General features: G+C 39.2%; 1 protein-coding gene across 2 annotated transcripts; it reads right to left on the reverse strand.

Annotated features, from left to right (window-relative positions):
• Positions 1-14,288: 14,288 nt before the first annotated feature.
• LOC137795300 (death-associated protein-like 1 homolog) lies at positions 14,289-16,471 on the reverse strand. 2 transcript variants are annotated; one of them, XM_068592676.1, is made up of 4 exons: positions 16,305-16,471; positions 15,150-15,246; positions 14,917-14,980; positions 14,289-14,814 (listed from the first exon to the last, which is right to left on the reverse strand). In XM_068592676.1, the coding sequence occupies exons 1-4, from the start codon at positions 16,372-16,374 to the stop codon at positions 14,698-14,700; spliced, it is 348 nt and encodes a 115-aa protein (XP_068448777.1). In that variant the 5' UTR covers positions 16,375-16,471; the 3' UTR covers positions 14,289-14,697. The 2 variants fall into 2 exon arrangements, with proteins under 2 accessions (XP_068448777.1, XP_068448776.1); XM_068592675.1 differs by having other exon boundaries at positions 14,917-14,983.
• Between the last annotated feature and the right edge of the window lie 2,174 nt (positions 16,472-18,645).

Raw genomic sequence — 18,645 nt, forward strand, 5'->3', positions numbered from 1 at the left:
ATTAAAGGCACAGTGGGCTATGCTGGACTTCTGTGAGGCAACAAAGTTAATCTTCTGCACACCATCCCCACACAGACTATATAGGTTCTTACCAATACTGGGCTTGTTGTACCTATTTGCAGTGCAAAGCTACGTTTTAAAACAAAACATGCAACAACATTTCCATATACTGTCCCGCATCCCCAATCAAAGTAATTTGAGTTATGGTTACAGTGTTTACACTTGTGTCATTAACTAAGAACTGGAGGAATTTTCATTAAGCTGTATACCACCACTGCTATTTTGTCACCCTACCTGTAATGAAGTTCTCTGTTTACCTGGTAAAGTTTCCCTTTTCAGAAAGACTACGATGATTATGAAGTGTACTCTTCCACATACCTGAATCTTTCTTGCTCCCTTTGCCTCCATCTCTGCTCTTCTTCAGCACTGCCTTGAACATGGCAAGATTCCTGAAAGCCTCTCTGTAGGGTCCCTGGGAGAAAAGAAGAAGAAAAAAAATCTTTCACTTAAAGCCAGACCAGACAACAGAAATGTTTCTATTGTCACTCATCCAAAAAAGTACAAATCTATTCACACCTGTCAATAAGAAAACCATTCAAAACACCTACATATGCAAGTATTTATGTTACTGAGAACTAAACAAACAAATACAAAATGTATCCTGGAATATCAAACAGCAATGGAAAAACAGTCTACATCCGCATTTCATACTGCTTAACTGGCACCCGCCAGGGAGTTTTCCCACAGCACTCCCACCCTGCAGGTCATCAGTGGAGGGGCGCATGGAAAGAATGCTCTAATGTTTAAACAGAAAAGGACAACTTCTCCTATCTTGTTATGCAGGAAAACACTCTGTCAAATGCCTTGAATTCCACATGTAATTGATGCTATGTGGATGAACTTGAATGTTTCAACCCTATTTCCATGGTTGTTCTCGAGCTTGTGGGCATTTTTAATCCTTAAAGTCAAACGGTAAATGACCTTCCAGCCTGGATGTGCTTGTTTCATTTTGGAATTATTTATAGTCTTATGGCATTTTACAATGGAAAGAAAACACACTGAACTAAACCCAGCAGCAGTTAAAATGCTTAATTGTGTGTGATTTTTGGTTTTTAACCCTTTAAACACATTCTAGGTTGCTAACTTGCTGTATTAATAGCAGCAGATCAATCTCTCCAATGAAAATAATGGTTTCAACCAAATAAGGGTATGCCTACCGCAAACAAAACACACTGAATTTTCAACCCCAGAATCCAGGCTATAAAAAAATCTAGGTCCTCCTCTGCTGCTGACAGAGGTATTGATTCGCCCTTTTCCTCCTTGATGGTGCCAGATGAAATATGGTGAAGCAGAGCCTCCACTGAATTTGTTATTGGAAGTGGAGATGTAGAGACCAAATCCCTGATGAGCCTCTGCACCTCAAACCCAGCTTGACTGCTCAAAAAAAACTTTTTATGAGGTTAACTCCACAGTGCTTTAATCAATATTATGAAAGTAGTTTCAAAGCTGCACAACACACACAAAGCAAGGCCATCACACTCTCCAACCCTATTTTACCTCATATTTACCATCTACAACTGATCCACATGCTCATTTTCTTTGGCTCTATTCAGTTTTACAAATAATACAAAATCAATGCCCTTCAATCATTCCGTAGTGAAAACTGATTTAATTTCAAAGTTGCTAAACATTAATTCAATATTCCCACCCATAACATCCACCCTGAGAGGCTTTATAATGTAATTCTAGGTCTGGCAGATTCAATCCACCATCCTCTCCCTGGAGATGACTTAATAGTTCTGGTTTCTTCTGTGGAATAACAGGTTTCCCTCACGTCATCAGATCAGGGAGCTCAGTCAGGTCTGTGTAACCATGACTTTCTCTTCTTCTCTCTCAAGGCAAGTCGCTTCCAAGTAACACCTTGACTTGTAAGACTTGCATTAACAAGACCCTACTAAAGTGTCACCACAGTTGATTTAGAAGTAGTCTTTACTAAAGAAAGACATCTCTTACTGACTGATCCAACAAGGTAGAAACAGATCTGAAGACTGTGCGCATCTATATATGTATACAGGAGAGTGTAGTTCAGTGTAACATGGCTTAGTGTTGTACATTTGCGTGGTAAGTATAACTGCTCACTGCTATGTGGGAGCTGGCTGCTCATCTCCACAGTAACAATAAACATCACTCAGGTTAACCCAAAGGAAATGAGAAACGCCCTCCTGAAACATCAAAAGCCAACATGACAAATTCCTTCCACCCCCCCCCCCCACATCACAGTCACCGGACACACACAGTCAGGACCAACTGTGAGAATGAGACAACACCTCATCCGCCATTACCCACACTCATCACTTCGTATTCTGAGGTGTGCCTCCACTAAACATTTTAATCTAAGGTGAGGGGAATTAAGACCTTAACGTTACTCTGAAGAAAGCCAAGTTACACATTGGAATAATACTCATTTAAAAATGACATAGTGATCACAACATGTATTGTACTAAGAGTCTTTTGGTTCCCGGAGAAACAAGATAGACCTAGTGCTACATACTACAACGGTCTGAATACTTTTCCACACAAGACATTGACACATTCTTGCCAACTGAACAGACAACTATGACACTAGGTTGCAATAGCCACATATGGTCAGCAATCAATATGATGATATCATTGTACTGATTCCAATAATGTCTGGTAGAGGTGCAACAACAATATTTTATTTTTCTGAAGTAAACCAAGTTAGGGAAACTTTACAATTAGTAATATGTCACCGGCTCTTTAAACAAATTGAACAAATTTTTAAAAAGCACTCTGTAAATAAAAGGGGAGTTTAGATGTATTTTATTGGTTTTATAATGAAAAAGTAGCCATGTGCAGAAATATAGGAAATTAAAGAAGCTTTACATTGTGATGAATAGAGAATCTTTGTGAATTTAAATCATTGGTGAATCAAAATTGAATTGAATGTAGAGGCCAGTAAATATCCACATCTCTTTTACGGTAAGAAAATCTACATCGTTTAAATACACATGAGGACAATATGTGTGGATGTTGCCTCGGCCTTAGGCTGTTTTTTAAGTAGATGTGAAAAAAAGTGGATCCTACAATATCAATAGGCAACACATCCAACATCAAATTCAGCTTAAGCTGTGGGGGGGATAGCTGTGACCTTTGTAAGAAAGTGCCTTCACAGAGAAGTCATGGACTGCATGGTATGCAGAAAGACGAACATCCAGATTCCTCAAGCCCTCAAAGTCAGGTCCATCCCAGTGCTTTTAAGCTCTATTTGGATATCAGCCTCAAAGCATGGCCTCTTAAAACAGACCTCTCAATATTAAAACAAAGCTGTGAAAGTCACACAGTGCCTCACAGGTCTTTGTGGCCACACAGGCTGAAAGGATAAAATACACTCTTCATATTCACATCTGTTCTGTGCAAGACATACCAAACACAAGAAGAAGCCCTGGAGAAGCAGCACAGTATTATGACAAGAGACCAACAACCGAGCCATCAAAAGTCCTCAACAGGCTATAAAAATCCCAAAGCAACTGAAGGAAGACACAGCAGACCAGATCAGTGTATTTGGACAGCAACATGTAAGATTAAGGATGCTTCCCCACGGATGGCATTTTCAACCAGGGATAAGTAAGCTCTTCGAGCTTCACATGTGGACCCTCTGTTACCGTGGAACGGCTCAAGGCAACAATAAAAACGACTCCAGACTTTTGTACAATGAAGAGACAGTTTTCTTTCACAGAAGAGAAATTGGAAACCAGGGAGGTTGGGGGGGTGCCTCAGGTTATCAACATGTATGTTTTTCAGGTCATTCCTAACTTGATGGAGTTCAAATCCATACAGGTTGTGAGGAAGAAAAGATCCTTACCTGAACAATGCTGATGTGACATGTGTTTAATGGGGTCATGTATCTATACCACAGTCATCTGAGAAGCTATATATAGAACGGAAAAAGGATTGTTTGGTCCCACTGCCTCTGGCAGGGAAGCATTACACATACATTGGTGGTTGGTAGGTTAAAACCTGCTTTGTCCTTTCGTGGCACCTTTAAGCTCTGATCAACTTCACCAGTCGTCCAGGATTGCAGAACAGCAGCTATTTTCTCCCCTGTGCGTTCATCTCTTGCCAGCTGAAACGCCCTTCCAGCTCTCTTGATCAACAGATTCTACATGAATGATCACTCTCAGATTTTCACACTGTTGTCATAGCAACACGGAAATTCTCATTATTGGCGGACCTTCAAGTTATATTATCAAACACTGCCTCAAAGTTGTCAGATATTTTTAAAATGTCTCTGTGAATGCTATAGTTATCTATTCTTTTGTTGTCCATTTACTGAGTGCAGGAAACAGGCCCCGGTCTGGACGGTGAGTTCAAGTGGTCCATAAACAATGTGAAGTTAGCTAACAAACCTTTGAAGAAGGAAGTGTGGGGAGTAGGTATGGAGGACAACACAACCTCAGTGTCGGCCATTGTAAGCAAAGGTTGTTATTCACACTCACATGAGTGAAAGGGAAATAACAAAGAACAGACATTTTTATGTAACTAGTCTGACCTTCAAGAGGGAAGCCAATATTTAACATGTTAACATAATATAATACTACACCCTGCTTGTATCATTTCACATGCCATTGGTTTGAACATACATGCATGCATACTTGCTAAACATTTCTGTAACATTTTACTTTACTTTGACTTCACCCAAAACAAATGTGAAGTAACTTCCACTTAAATATGAGGTAGAAAAAAATGTTCTAACAAGTATAATTGTACTAACACTTAGGACAAGGGAGGTAACTACCTCACTCTCTACCTAACCGCCTAAACAAAGAGGAAACTAGTTGAAAAACTCTAATGTGTAAACCAACCAGAGCTGATGCCATTTAGATGAAAAGCCTGACTCTTCGGAATTAATACTGGTCTGTGTTTGACCTTCCCCACAACATCCAGCAATGCAAACTCCATCTAGAGCTAGTAGGGTCATCAAGAAGCAGTAACTTTGAGCAACAGCAACTATGGCAAGGAACCTAACCTGAAACCTGCAGTTGAAATACACAGAACCTAAAAAGGTTTGTAGGTTCATAAAAATTGTTTCTGCAATTGACAAGAGTTATTTGACGCTAAGAAAAGTGGTGGCTTGAATGGTCTCTTCTACACAAGCTTGCTGTAAGATTATATAGGAAAAGGATAACATCATCGGTCATCATCAGCTGAAAATAAAAAGCATCACAACTCGATTCTAAGCGTGACATCTAGTGGTATTTTCAAACACGACCATGTAGCTTGAGTTAGAAAATATAAACAATTTAAGGGAAGAATTCATCAAAACTAAATTATGAGAAAACAAACCGTTATTTACTTCAAAAGCCCTGTGATTGTTTGCCTTTGCCTGGTAGGAAATTATACCATACTATGATATCACAGACAAAGGTTGATTCAAAAAAAGTAGCTTGGGGCAAAGCCCGATAGTTTGTTATTGAGGACTAGCCACATGGCTCAGCATGAAATTAAAAAGGATAACAAGTCTGATCTGCTCATTAGATGGCCGTGGGAAAAAAACTGTCATTTTGGAAAGACTGATTTGCCCTCTGAGGCCACTTGTCCTTGATTGTTTCTAATATAACTGATGAAGAATAAAGCCATACACAGGCCTACATGCTGGCTCAGCAGTGATGGTGTATTTTTATACCAGCAGTGTTGCTCGAGAAGTGTCAAGGCATGTTTCAAAAGCAATCATTGCTCTGAATTCACCGTTTCACCCTAGGCCCTGGAAACTGACTAAACCTAAAACTAAAATGTTGGAGTAAGACAGAACATTGCACAACCTAACCAGATTAAAATATAAATGGAGCCAGCTATATAGACTTACAAATATCCTACATTAATTTAGCTTGACAGATCAGAGTGCAAGATGGATTTATGAATGAGTTAAGAGTGCAGCGGGTCTTCCTTATAAGCTTTCACAAACCATTTTCTCCACTGTGAGCCTTGTCTTTTCCTATTGAACAATTACACACTTGTTACATCACACCAACAACCAACCCTCCTCTGAAATCATCTGCCAGCACTAACTGCACACCGAGTAACAACAATCATCTCATCAGAGCTACAGCCATTAACTCCTGTGAACACTGCAGATTAACTGTATCACTATCCTTGATTTGCCATAGCAATTAAGTGTTAATGAACATCTGGAGTAAGAAATAAACAAAAGCTCTACCATCAGCCAATTGCTTACACTCAATTCAACAACTGCCTCCAAGGAAGCCTGCTGTTTGATTAAGGGTAAAACATTAACAGTTGTGTTTAAAGTCTACAGGAAGTGCCTGTAACCACAGAGAGATTATCACATGCTAAAATGTGTAGGTCAGAGGGTTATGTATAATGAACTTACTTGAAAACACTTTATGTCTGTAAGCCAGGATTTCAGTCAGTATATTCAATAGGCCTTCAGACCAGGAAGCACTTTGCAGATAAGATACCCACTTTCAGTTTTGGAGTGCAGGTTTATTCTTCAACTGTCTCACTTCATCTATATTGACTGAACTACTTATAATATCATTCAGTTTTAAAAAACTGTTTGTCATTTAACAGCGGAGGATTATCGGTTTGTATGCCATAACTGAATAGGGGAGGACACCGAGCTTTGCACATTAGTATACATACTACATACGGATACTGTTGTCAAATGAAACAAGCTTTGATTCAGTCTTTTGTGTGCACCGACTTTTACAGACACAAGTAGCAAAGACAAATGAACACATCTGACCCAATGAGATTAGTTTCAGGGATTCATTGTTATGATTGGAATATATCACACACACGGTTCCAATGTCTGCCCTTAAAGAGTCACTGCGACTGGCTGACCCACTGTGAAATTGTAAAATGATTGTTCAAAGGGGGTAACTCGCAATGCAAAAGTATTGTTGCCTTAAAATAGTGAGGACAGATCATACACTCTCCTCCTGCACTTAGGTATAACTAATTATATAAGTCATGTTATTTAATGAGGGTCCAGTGCTTAGGGTGGATATCTAATCTGGGCCTTCCACACCTAAATGTAGTGTTCAATCATATCTTATTGAAACTGAAAGCAGAATCAAAATTTCGATACACAGAGATTCAGCAAATCTGTGGTTTATTTTCTTCTTGCTGTGAAAGACAATGACCTTTACGGTAGCTGCTAGAGCTGCACTAGCTGTCAAAGCTACAATAATCATGACAGACTGGAAATAAAACTATGTTTTATATGTCAAGAAAATGGTTAAAAAAAAAACATTCTTTGAAAAGTACCTCGTCACAAATACAGAATTTCCCACTTTGCCATGCCCAAAGTGCTCTTTATCTCTACCTCTGTCTGTCTTTTTCAAAAAAGCTTGACAAAGATGTAAATCAGTGACAGCTGTTACTAAGAAGCACTTCCAAACACACCCACACACACCCACGTGGGCAAAGATACACACATGCAAGCATGAGCGCATTTATGCTTGTGCATAGACCTTAAAAAATGCATACACGCCTGCGTACATGGACTTTCAACTCTTGACATCAAGTTATAATATGATAAATTCCGCATTGGTATACAATTTAGCAGAATTAGTCATACTTGGACACATGCCAACACTATCACTGACACACAAAGGCAACTCAATATCTATGACTGTCATTCTGTAATATTTTATGAGATGACCTGAGAGGAAATGAAATGGTAAGGCGAGACATTTTGATACAAAACGTGCCATGAGCCTTTAGGAAACTTGAGCTAATTCAATTACACAATACCACTTTGCCAGTAGGCCTGTGATCCTTCACCCCAGCACTAAGAATACAAGTATTTTTTTTTGCCTGGTAAATATTTAGGCATTTTAGAACTTAAGGGCTTGTATATGATGTCAATGAGGCCAATAAAGAACAAGTAGAAAATAGAGTATTATCATACTTTCGCAGTGTTAGTCACGTTAGGTTTTTGTGGCTCTTCAGCTACCTCATTGCTGGAGATTGTCTCGCACGCACAGCGTGGCAATAAACGCAGACTGTTTCAGTTTCAGTAGCTGAGGGGGTAACAGCTACTTGCCTCCTCTGGTACTACACAGTTATTTTACGACATGCCCAAAAACCACCTCAATGAATTTGATATGTGAACATGTCTTGGTCATGATACATGGTTAAACAGTATGCTAACATTAGGGGTTCTGGACCAAACTAAACCCTGAAGATATGGCTTTCCTGTTCCCTATTGGAACCAAGTGCTTCTGCAATGAGTAGCCCTTTTCAAAAGTACAAACTCATCACGATCATCATCATGAACAACAACTCAGTATGTGCTGTATGTCGGGTCACTGGCTCCAATAACTTTCCCTCCTCAGCCATAACAATGCGACTCTGATGCCAGCATCTGTTACTGGCCAACTGGCTAGGGACCATGGGAACCAGGCTCTGTAGTTACTGGGAGGCTGGCTCTTGTGGCACTTTCAATAAGATGAGTGCTCTGTAGTGCAAACATCTCATAACCCTGCAGTTGGAAGACATTTGTGGTAGCTCTAGCCTTGGAATGGAGGCATGCAAATCCATTGTAATGGTTCTACAATGAGCGTAAAACTGCCTGAAATTATGTTGGAAAGTTAATACCGACTGTCTCCAGGTTAACTGGAGGTTAGCAGGATTATCAGCAGTAACGCCTGCTGCACCTGTTGAGCGTAAAATTGAAAATCAATGCTGTATGTAGAGTGGAGTTGCCCGTGAAGCTAGATTGATAGGAGTAACTCAGAAAATAGCTAATGTTATGGCAGGGAGAACACTAAGCCATTAAAAGGACTTTATATCTCTTGTTTAGAGAGAACGCTGAATCAATGACTTCATATGCTCTCAAAGATCAAAACTGCATCTTGACATTTACAAGTAATTCCTCTGAAAGGAAAAATATATCTTTTCAAAGCACCTGGCTGAATTAGAAGGAGATTCCTCCTTTGAAGAATACGCTGAAAACAGCAAAAGTCATATAGAGCCAGTGGTCAAACTTCAATGACTCAATCGATGTGGGCAGACAAGATTACAGTCCTGTAGCCTTAAACCTACTACTATATCTGGGTTGGGTCCTGGTTTGAAAACCACTGCATCCAATCACAAAATACAGACGAACATTGGCATCAAACAAGACCATACAGTTATAAGAAAAGTAATTAACGTTTTTGTTAAACATCTGCATCCCACTAATTCGCAATAGGTATTATCCATCTTCAAATATTCTTGAATTTCTGTTTGTTTTTAGAAAGGTTACCACAGTTACAGTGGTCAGCAAATCAAATCAATTCACCCATAAATTGTTAAATCTGTGTTTGTTTTATCTGCATAGGCCGGATGGCAATAAATGATTAATAGAGTAATAATTGCAGCCCCATGTCACAGGAAGTGTTATATGAATTAGCTATATACTACTCAACTATACTGAACTCATATATGTAGCTATTTGCTACGTTTCTATTTCATCAGTATCAACACTGGTCCTAATAATCGATTAATCGACTAATCTATTTAGCACAAAACTATTCAAACACCAAATAAAGTTGTTTCTCTTCTTTAAAACTACCAGGGAAGGGAAACCTCAAAGATCAACTTGTTAGATTAACTTTGTTTGAGTGAGTTAGAGTGTGACGTGTGCGTCCAGTTAGCGTCACGTCGCACCAAACCGAACGGACACGTTAACGCTACCTGCGCGTGCGACGTTTGATTCACGTTAACACTGAGACGGAGCTCGCTCGAGTAACGGGCACGTTTAACGTCAGTCACGTCGGCGACACGTGAAAAAAGTCCGCCACAAAGTCTACAAGAACCCGGAATATATGGAAAATAAAACACGGTACTGTCATGCCCGATGGGTCTCAGTGGGCATGTCTCGACATTCCTCCCAAGGAAAAAAAAATGCCACCAAAACTGTCTCTAACTGGAACAACTCTCTCTGGCGTTACGTTTACTGAACCGGTGAACCGACACCTCCAAGCCAACTCTGACGACAACTTGATAATGTATTTTGTTTTGAGAGTCTTACCTGATAAATGTCATGGATATTAAAGTACCCCCACAAAAGTTTTCCCGGTCTTCCAGCGTATCTCCACACGAACTCAGTTCCCACTGGATCCACCAAGGTAGGCTACGGGACACTGGGCTCCTCCCTCCCGCATGAGGTCATCGGTGAGGGAGGCACATCAACAGAGGCCGGGGAACCTAGACGAACTGCCCCGTTTCTTCCTCCTCCTCTTTTCCTCTTCCTCCTCATGTCTCTGTGCATGCCTCATGGACACGACAGGATGCCAGATGCAAGATACGTGTATTAGGATAACTGTAAACTGCAGGCTTGCAATTTAAAGGGTGGTAATCAGGGGCATAGTGTAGGGATATAGCCAGGAACACCGGAGTCCTCAAAAAATAGTCCCCAAAATAGTCTTGTCTTTTGGATTTCTCATTCTTATCTGTTCAAATTGCTGCTCTTTGTGATGATTGAAATAAAGCTTTTCCCTGCTCATTATCTTAACACAAATAAAAAATACCAGATTACATAGTTGTTTTTTTTAGGAAACGTCCAAGAAAATTATTCAGAAATCATGATTCATAAAATAAAAATGTGTGATACGTAAGTGAAAATGAATCTTAAAATGCAGTTTCATTCTCAAGAGAATGACTGAATCCTTCATTTAATTTGTTAGTTAAATTTAAACATATTAAGCCTATTTGAATGGAACCATCTTAAAATCACTGACGTGTTGGCTTTACATTTACAGGTTACCATTAGGATCCATTTTCTGTTTACCATCATATTAAACAGGTCCGATCCTCACTTTTGAAGAGCTACATTAACACTGATGTTGAAAACTACCTGAGTGCAGAGGTAAAGCAACATGAAAGCCTATGTTTAGTTCACTTCATACTTGTGAGAAAATTGTGTAACATGTAATCTGCCTATAGGTGAGAATGGTCTCTGCAGGCATAACGTGTGGTATTTCCCCAATGCATCTAGTGTTGGGTATGAGGGCTTTAAAAATATATTTATTTTACTGTACATGTGAAAAATATGTTTTATTGAAGAAGTGCATTTGTGCACCAGTAGGCTTTATGTCAGAGGGGAGATTATTATTTTACTTTAAAATTTATGAACGAGAATTTTGATAATTGGTATATTTGTTTCAGTCACTTATCAAGCAAATTTGGCAAACATTTCTGATTCCAGCTACTGAAAAGCAGGATTTGCTGTCTTCTTTCTTTCCTTTAAGAAATATAAAGACATCCTCTTGACCTTGAAGACATTTTTTTTTTCATTTTCAAATCAAAATATTGTATGCACTATGTCGTTACTTTTACTCCATATATTAATCATTTTTTTTATCAGTAGTTGTTACAATTTTACACACAAGATTTAAAGAAGCTCATAAACCTGATGCATTGCTACGCTGCACCACCTGAACGGGTACAACATTAAAATGCTGCTTTGCATCAAAGATTTATTACAGTCTTTACGACAAGCACTTTTGCTATTAATACATTTTATTGCTAATACTTATGTATGTAGTATAACTTCATCCTTGTTGTTGCACATTAAGTGAGGATGGGTTGAAACATGACTGGAAGCTTTTATGTAAATGTGGCTTAATTGGCTTAGGTTTGTGACAGTGGCTGCAGAATGTCTCTCAGTAGCTTTGTGTGTGCTTCTGAATCGTTTATTGGGGGCGTTATATCGGCATATCATTTTCATTCAAATGAAATTTCTATTTAGAGACATGCAAGTATATACACACAGTATAAAATGAACATGTACAAATAAATGCTTACTCTGTGGAATACAATTAACTGCAAAGGCTTTCTTACTCCCCCTGTGTCCATTAAGTGACGCTCACAGTACACCTTAGTCTATGGTGACCTCATGAGGTGACAATATTTTATGCAGTTGGTCTTATGTGCACAAATGTGTTGCACCAAAGACGTGGAATGCCATACAATCATAATTGTGTCCTTTGTCAATTGTAATTCTGCAAAATGAGGCTTATGCCTAATATTGCAGAATTACAATTGTCAAAAGACACAATTATGACTTCCATACTTTACTAAAAAAGACACAATTATGACCTTAATACTTTCCTAAAAGTGTACTGTGGTGATAGGAACATATTATGTGAGTGCAAACCACATCTTCACAGTCATCCCACCCCTCTGTGTGAGGCGGTGTTATGCATTGGGTGGACAGTGTTTTCTCAGCAGTGTGGTGGGCGTCACAGGGTCAGTGAGGCTCTTCACATGGCAAGGAATGGGCAGACACTGGCAGTGAAATGCTGCATGTCTGCAAGTCAGAAGACCACCAACTGCTCTCCTCCTCAAACAGAGCTGAAGAGGTCTCGGAACTTTACACACACAGATGGCACCAAAGGCATGTGTGAACAGCATGAGCATCACAGGGAATTTAAGGTTGGCATGTCGTGTTTGCAAGGCTATCGTTGAGTACTTTGTTGGCGAACAAACGAACAGATATTGTTTGTGGGCTTTCTCGTGCAAACAAAAAGGTCGCGAGTGAACAAATGGACAACATGACACACAAGAACAGGGGCAAACACACTTGCATGCTGACACTCAACCTGTTTGGGGATAAGGATCGGAGAAGCTATTGTATTTCCACACTTGCAGGGTTTTTATTGAAACATAACTTGAACGCAAAGACACAGTTTGGAGTGTCAGAGTGTGCGTAAGTACAGTATAGCATTGCTAAAAGAAAGTGTTCAGGCCCCACGGTCAGGTAGCTTGTGCGTAAGTACAGTATAGCATTGCTAAAAGAAAGTGTTCAGGCCCCACGGTCAGGTAGCTTATACTTCCTGTCAATTAAAAAGTTCCACTCTGGACAATATGGATATGCACACTTTATTTCTGAAAATAAAGTGTGAGAGAGCATACAAAAAAATACAAGTTTCACAAAAGATTTAGTTTTTCAGATGTTTAAAGAAAGTAGGCATCACAACCCTAAAGCTATATATATATATATATATATATATATATATATATATATATATATATATATATATATATATATATATATATATATATATATATATATATATATATATATATATATATATATCAGGATGGTTTAATACGTGTGGTATTTCCCCAATGCATCTCGTGTTGCTTAAGAGAGCTTTTAAAAATATATTGGCCTTTACTCTACATGTGAGAAATAGGTTATATTGAAGAAGGCTAAATTCTACTCGGGCTCCAGGTGTCGTGTAAATTGGACCGTTGCCAAATTGTCATGATTTACTGGGACACATTGCCATGACAAGTCAAAATATCTGTGAAAAAAAAACTAATAAAAACATTGCAGTTTGTAGAAAATAGTTCAGTATTTGTATCTTACATATTGTCCGTTTCCTCTGATTCTTTATATTCCAGTCGCAGAAGTGACTTAGTTTATTTAGTCCAAGTATATCGCATGTGATATTATTTTGTCTACAATCCCACATAGGAAGGATAGTTTCAACATCATGACAAATTGAAAATCATGAATTAATTCCTGCTGACTGGAGAAAAAAAAGACTCAGCCTCACGGTTTGAAAAACAAGCTTTACAGCATTTTATCTTGTGATGTGTAGTTGTTGGCTTCTTTCAGCACCATCAGTAATGACGGAAACAAGTGGGTGAAACCTGTAATACAAGTGGGCTGAGCAATGCATGATAAAAAATTGACCATCCAACTCCTCTTGATCCCTTTGCCTGCTTAATTTACAAGTATTGTGCTTTGGTACAACTGTAACAGAAATATGAGGAGACAACTTTACTTATAAAGCTAACCCAAAACCAGCATGTATTTTGTTTCGTTTCACTTCAGTGCTGGCCCAATTGCTGGCTTATTGCATCTTCCAGATGCAATATTTTGTTGAGTGTCATTTGCCCTGAGCAGTTTCTGTAGCTCTTGTTGACTGACACAACCGAGTTAGCCTTTCAGTGAAGTTCCCAAAGAGTTATTCTCGTCAGACCATTAACAGTGAATTAGCGTCTACAATGGAAACCTTTTGTGTTTGGATCACCACGATAGTCAGGAGTAAGTCATTGGAGCCATTGGTTGCAAAGCACAGAAAAATGTATAAAAGTGAATACACGATTTAAAAAGGAAGGCTTAAAGTTTGATTTTTGAAGTTCAAAGATCCGGATTTGTTATAAATGGCGATCTGGTTCCATCTAGTGGTCATTGTAGCTTACTGCAAAATACACATTGAGGAAAAAGGAGGTCTGCAATATAGTAAGGCCATGCAATTTATTCAATTTTTAAAAAAAATATCAAATCTAATAAGAGCCAAGTAATACATTGTGAAGATTTTACTGGAAAAAAAAGCAGTTTCAAAAAACCTCACTTAACCGTCAACCCTCACTTTAAACATACTCAAACGCCATCTGGTTTTCATCAGCTTTGAAATATAACTACTGCATTTGTCTTAGAACACTAGAAAAGACTCATTCAATGCTGGTTTTAAGTATTCTCACATACAAGCACAGTCTAGAAAGTAAACAGAGCTCACCGAAAGCTCTCCTGCCATAAACACCAACACTTTAACGACAACCCGTCAGTCCTCGCGTGTCTTACACTTCATGTTTGTCTTTCACAGTTGACTCAACATGGCTCCCTCTGGGATATTCTTAAACACATGTTGTTCAAAACTTCCTCGGCTGCTGGATGGAAAAGGTCCGGGGGGTGCGGAGCTTCCCCATATCAGGGCGAATCTTGCTGTGCCTCACGCTCACCGGAGTCTCTGGAAAGTCATGGCTCAGCTGCAAACAGGAAGCAGGTTATCACACACTGGCATGAGAGGGAATGTGACTAATGCAATTTGCAAATTGTAAAAAAAATAAATAAAAACATGGTTTCCTAACCTTGTCAATAGCTCCTGCAAGAAGAATACTAACTTGTTGCATTCTGTTGGAGGTGGTGAGGGACCTGCTGCGAGATCACATGCAGAGCATAGTTTATTTTAACTTAAAACACATTTCAGTTGTCCACTAGATAAAAACACTCCTCACCATGTTTACATTTTATATAGAGGCGATATTTATTTTCATGCCCTTTCAATTTTACACTGCATTATATTTTAAAGATGAAGACCAACCTTTGTTTATCAGCCCTCTTGGTCTCCTTCTCTGGAGTCCCGTGGGTGCCACTCTCGTCACAGCTTTTCTTGGCGACCCGTTTACCTCCGGCCTTCACTATTGACCCGGAGAAGAAAATGGGTTAAATGTGAATAATCTGGGCTGCAGCCCCTGTATTTGGCGGATTTTAAAGAGGATTGGATGCAGCCCTCCGCCCCTTCCCTTCTGTAAACATGAAAAAACTACATCCTCTACAACACAATATTTAGACGAGAAATTAAAATGCTTTGCAGATGGTCAAAGTATGACAATAACTGGAGTCCAATTTGAGCAAGTGGCCTAAATCTTAAACAGTATTTCCAACCTGTGGTTCACGCAACAATCTCACTAGTCAAAAGAGGATTAGTTGTTTTAGGAGACTTTTTTTTTCCAGATTCGTTGCACTTTTTCTTTAACATCTTTAAACGTAATTACTGAAATTATAAACAAGGAAAAAAATCCCTCTTTGATTTAACCAATTGGAAGTCGCGCCCTCACTAAAGCCAGGCTGGGATTAGGAGGGGGCGGGGACAACAACAACAACAACAACAACAAGAAAACATTACTTAATTTCAACAAAAAATAACTGATGCAACATATAATCGACGAAACGTAAGTTAGTTGAAACGGTTCCCCATAAATAGTGCAACGCTCACTTAAAATGAAAAAAGGCATGGGCAGCACGTTTATATACAAAAGGGGGGCGGTCTACAAAAACAATACAAAAATAAAATAAAAAAAAATAATTTCTCCGATCGTCAAATTGCTTTTAATAACAGTCGGTTTGCACTGCAGGGGTTTTGCATGCATTTCCTCGAGCCTGCATAAAGATTCAGCCGATGAGAACACCGTGTTACTTTCAGCGCAGGCCTGCTTACAAAAGAAAGAGCGTGAGCACAAAAGTAGCTCGATGGATGCAATCAGCATTATCACAGAAATCAGCGAATTACACGATGGGATTGCAGCAACCAGTGCATCCCGATAGGATTAAAACAAACAGACTACTTGATTTCACGCGTTGATCTCCACGGCTCTCTCTGTGCAAAACAACAACGTGTCTGGCTTCAATATATCAAAAAAAATAATTAAAAAAAAACACAACGCCACAACACAAAGTCACGCGAACCACACCTTACCTGCCGGAGGATGACCAGCTTTCAGCAGAGGAGTATTCCTCGCACCAGATTTGGAGATTTGCTGCACCATTTTTTTTTTCAAACTTTCCGAAGTAAACGCAAAGAAAGCACCACACTAAACTCTTCAAACGCCCACTTGGTTGTTTTTATGCTCAAACCGAGATGACGTCCTGTTTGGCGACCGGAAGTGCGCAGCCACAGAGAGACGCCTCTTTGGAGGTTTCACTGCGCTCTGACTTAGAAAACGAAACAGCAGCAACGCTACAATGTGCCATTGTGATTGCGTTCTTACAGTTAATGTCCCAGCAATACCAATGAATTTATGTTTTATTAAAGTTGCTCTTTTTATGAATATTTTATTTGAAAGACTGTCTTATTTTGAAAATCTCGGCAAAACCGTTTACTGTCAAACAAATAAGTAACGCAATCCACAAGTGCTCTGAGGCTGCCTGACAGAAACCTGTAATGAATGAGGTAGTTCATTAAGGTATGTATAAACAAAGAAACAGTGCATGAAAAAGTATCGTTGTACATTCTTAAAATGCACATTTATTTCCTTCCACTGGAAGTGTACATTAATATCAGGAAATACCAACACTGTGCATGTTTACAACTGTGGATATTCACTGGTGTTTCCATTCACGCTGGCTGAATACGATCCAGCCTCAGGGTGAGGCTGCTTATACGTTTGATCTTCTTTAACCCTTGTGTGGTGTTCATATTTTTCTTATTCAAGTCTTCGTGGGTCTGGTGTACCTGCTGCATTTTTGGGGTTTTAATTCAACACAATCAAACAGTGTAATGTTTAAATATTCAACCGATGTTTGCTTTATCCCGATTACAAGCAATATGAACAGTATTTATGGCTAATAATTGCCATTTAACTTTGTTGGATCACATGTATGAATTACTGTAATATTTAAAAAATATATAAATTATAATTAAGATATGAGTGAAGCTCCTGACCACATCCTCCATGTATAGTGTACTCATAGGTATCATATTCCTTTCTTTGGCACATAGCATACACAAACTTGGAAGAGTTGACAAGCCTGTTTTTTGTAGTCAGTTGGGGTGGGAGCTCAGATACGATTTTCCCGTATTGTTCCCACCACGGTGAGCTTCCTCTTTAGGAGCTTCTGTCCCAGCTTATGTGAGGTAAAAAGATTGTTGCATGTGATGTTGTGTCCACTGAGTCATGTTCATAGAACTTTGAGATCAGAGCGTAGAACCCTGAGGTCAGATCATTTCTTCACTTGCTCGCTGCTGGATCAGAGAATTCTTAAATTGCCAATGAGTCTGAGTTTGAAAAAAATAATGAATTGTATTATTTTTCTTTTGATAAAAAAAATAATTAAAACGGGCCTCACAGGCCTGAACACCACACAAGCGGAAAGACCTCTCCTTACAGTAAGTAGGTTTATTTGTCTTAAAGTCAGAGTCACTGCTCTGTCCAAACAAACACATTTTGGTCTGGGAGATATCCTTTGTATTGTGTGTCTTATTTGCGCATGATTTAGTCTGTATGATATGTTTGTGTGCAAATAAGCCTGCTGACTGTTTATCAAATGACTAACAGACTTGTTATCAACGGACACAATACGGGCTTTAAGGATGTTATCTGATCTTAAAGCTGTGTCTTGTCAAAAATCCCTCGGGCTAGTTTCAAAACCGTCATCATGTTGGTTTGGTACTTAAGTGTTGAAACCGGTCATCACACAGCAATCCTCGGACCAGGTAGCGTAGAAAACCTGTACGTATTGCACAGTAAGGTGCTAATGAGTAACCAGAGTGTGTGTTCATGGTAAAATGTGCTAATAAGTGTCGCCGCAGGCTCTTTGGGCTACAGATTTACTTTCCTCCGCTGTTTCCATTTCGCTGGCTGGTGAATCTGGGAATCCACAGACAATTCCAGACCACCTGTGGGAATTTACAGTGAAGTCTGATAATCTGCACATCGCTGGTCCTCTGGACCCCTTTGTCATTGTTTGGATATACGTGTAGTGTTCCTACAGAGGGGGGAGCTGCAGCTGTGTTCTACTTCCTTTTCATGAGTGGTTTTATTTTCCCATCATCTCCTTGAACTTGCATTATGTTGCTCCTCCTACTATACTACCTGGTCATGGCGATAGTCAATTATTATAGTTACATACATTCTTGAAACTTCAATATGGTGATTATTATTCTTCATAAAACTGGAACACATTCAGTGATTGCAACCTTGATCACTACTTTATACAGAAGTAGTAATTCTCCAAAGCCCTGATAGGTACATGGCTTTGTAGTCAGTGGCAAGAGCAAATCATGATCTGCATACCTTGATGCACTTATCTATGTGCCA

This window comes from Clinocottus analis, unplaced genomic scaffold (assembly GCF_023055335.1).
Source record: "Clinocottus analis isolate CAN_PGR_092001 unplaced genomic scaffold, fCliAna1.0.p SCAF_273, whole genome shotgun sequence".
Classification (NCBI taxonomy): Eukaryota; Metazoa; Chordata; class Actinopteri; order Perciformes; family Cottidae; genus Clinocottus; species Clinocottus analis.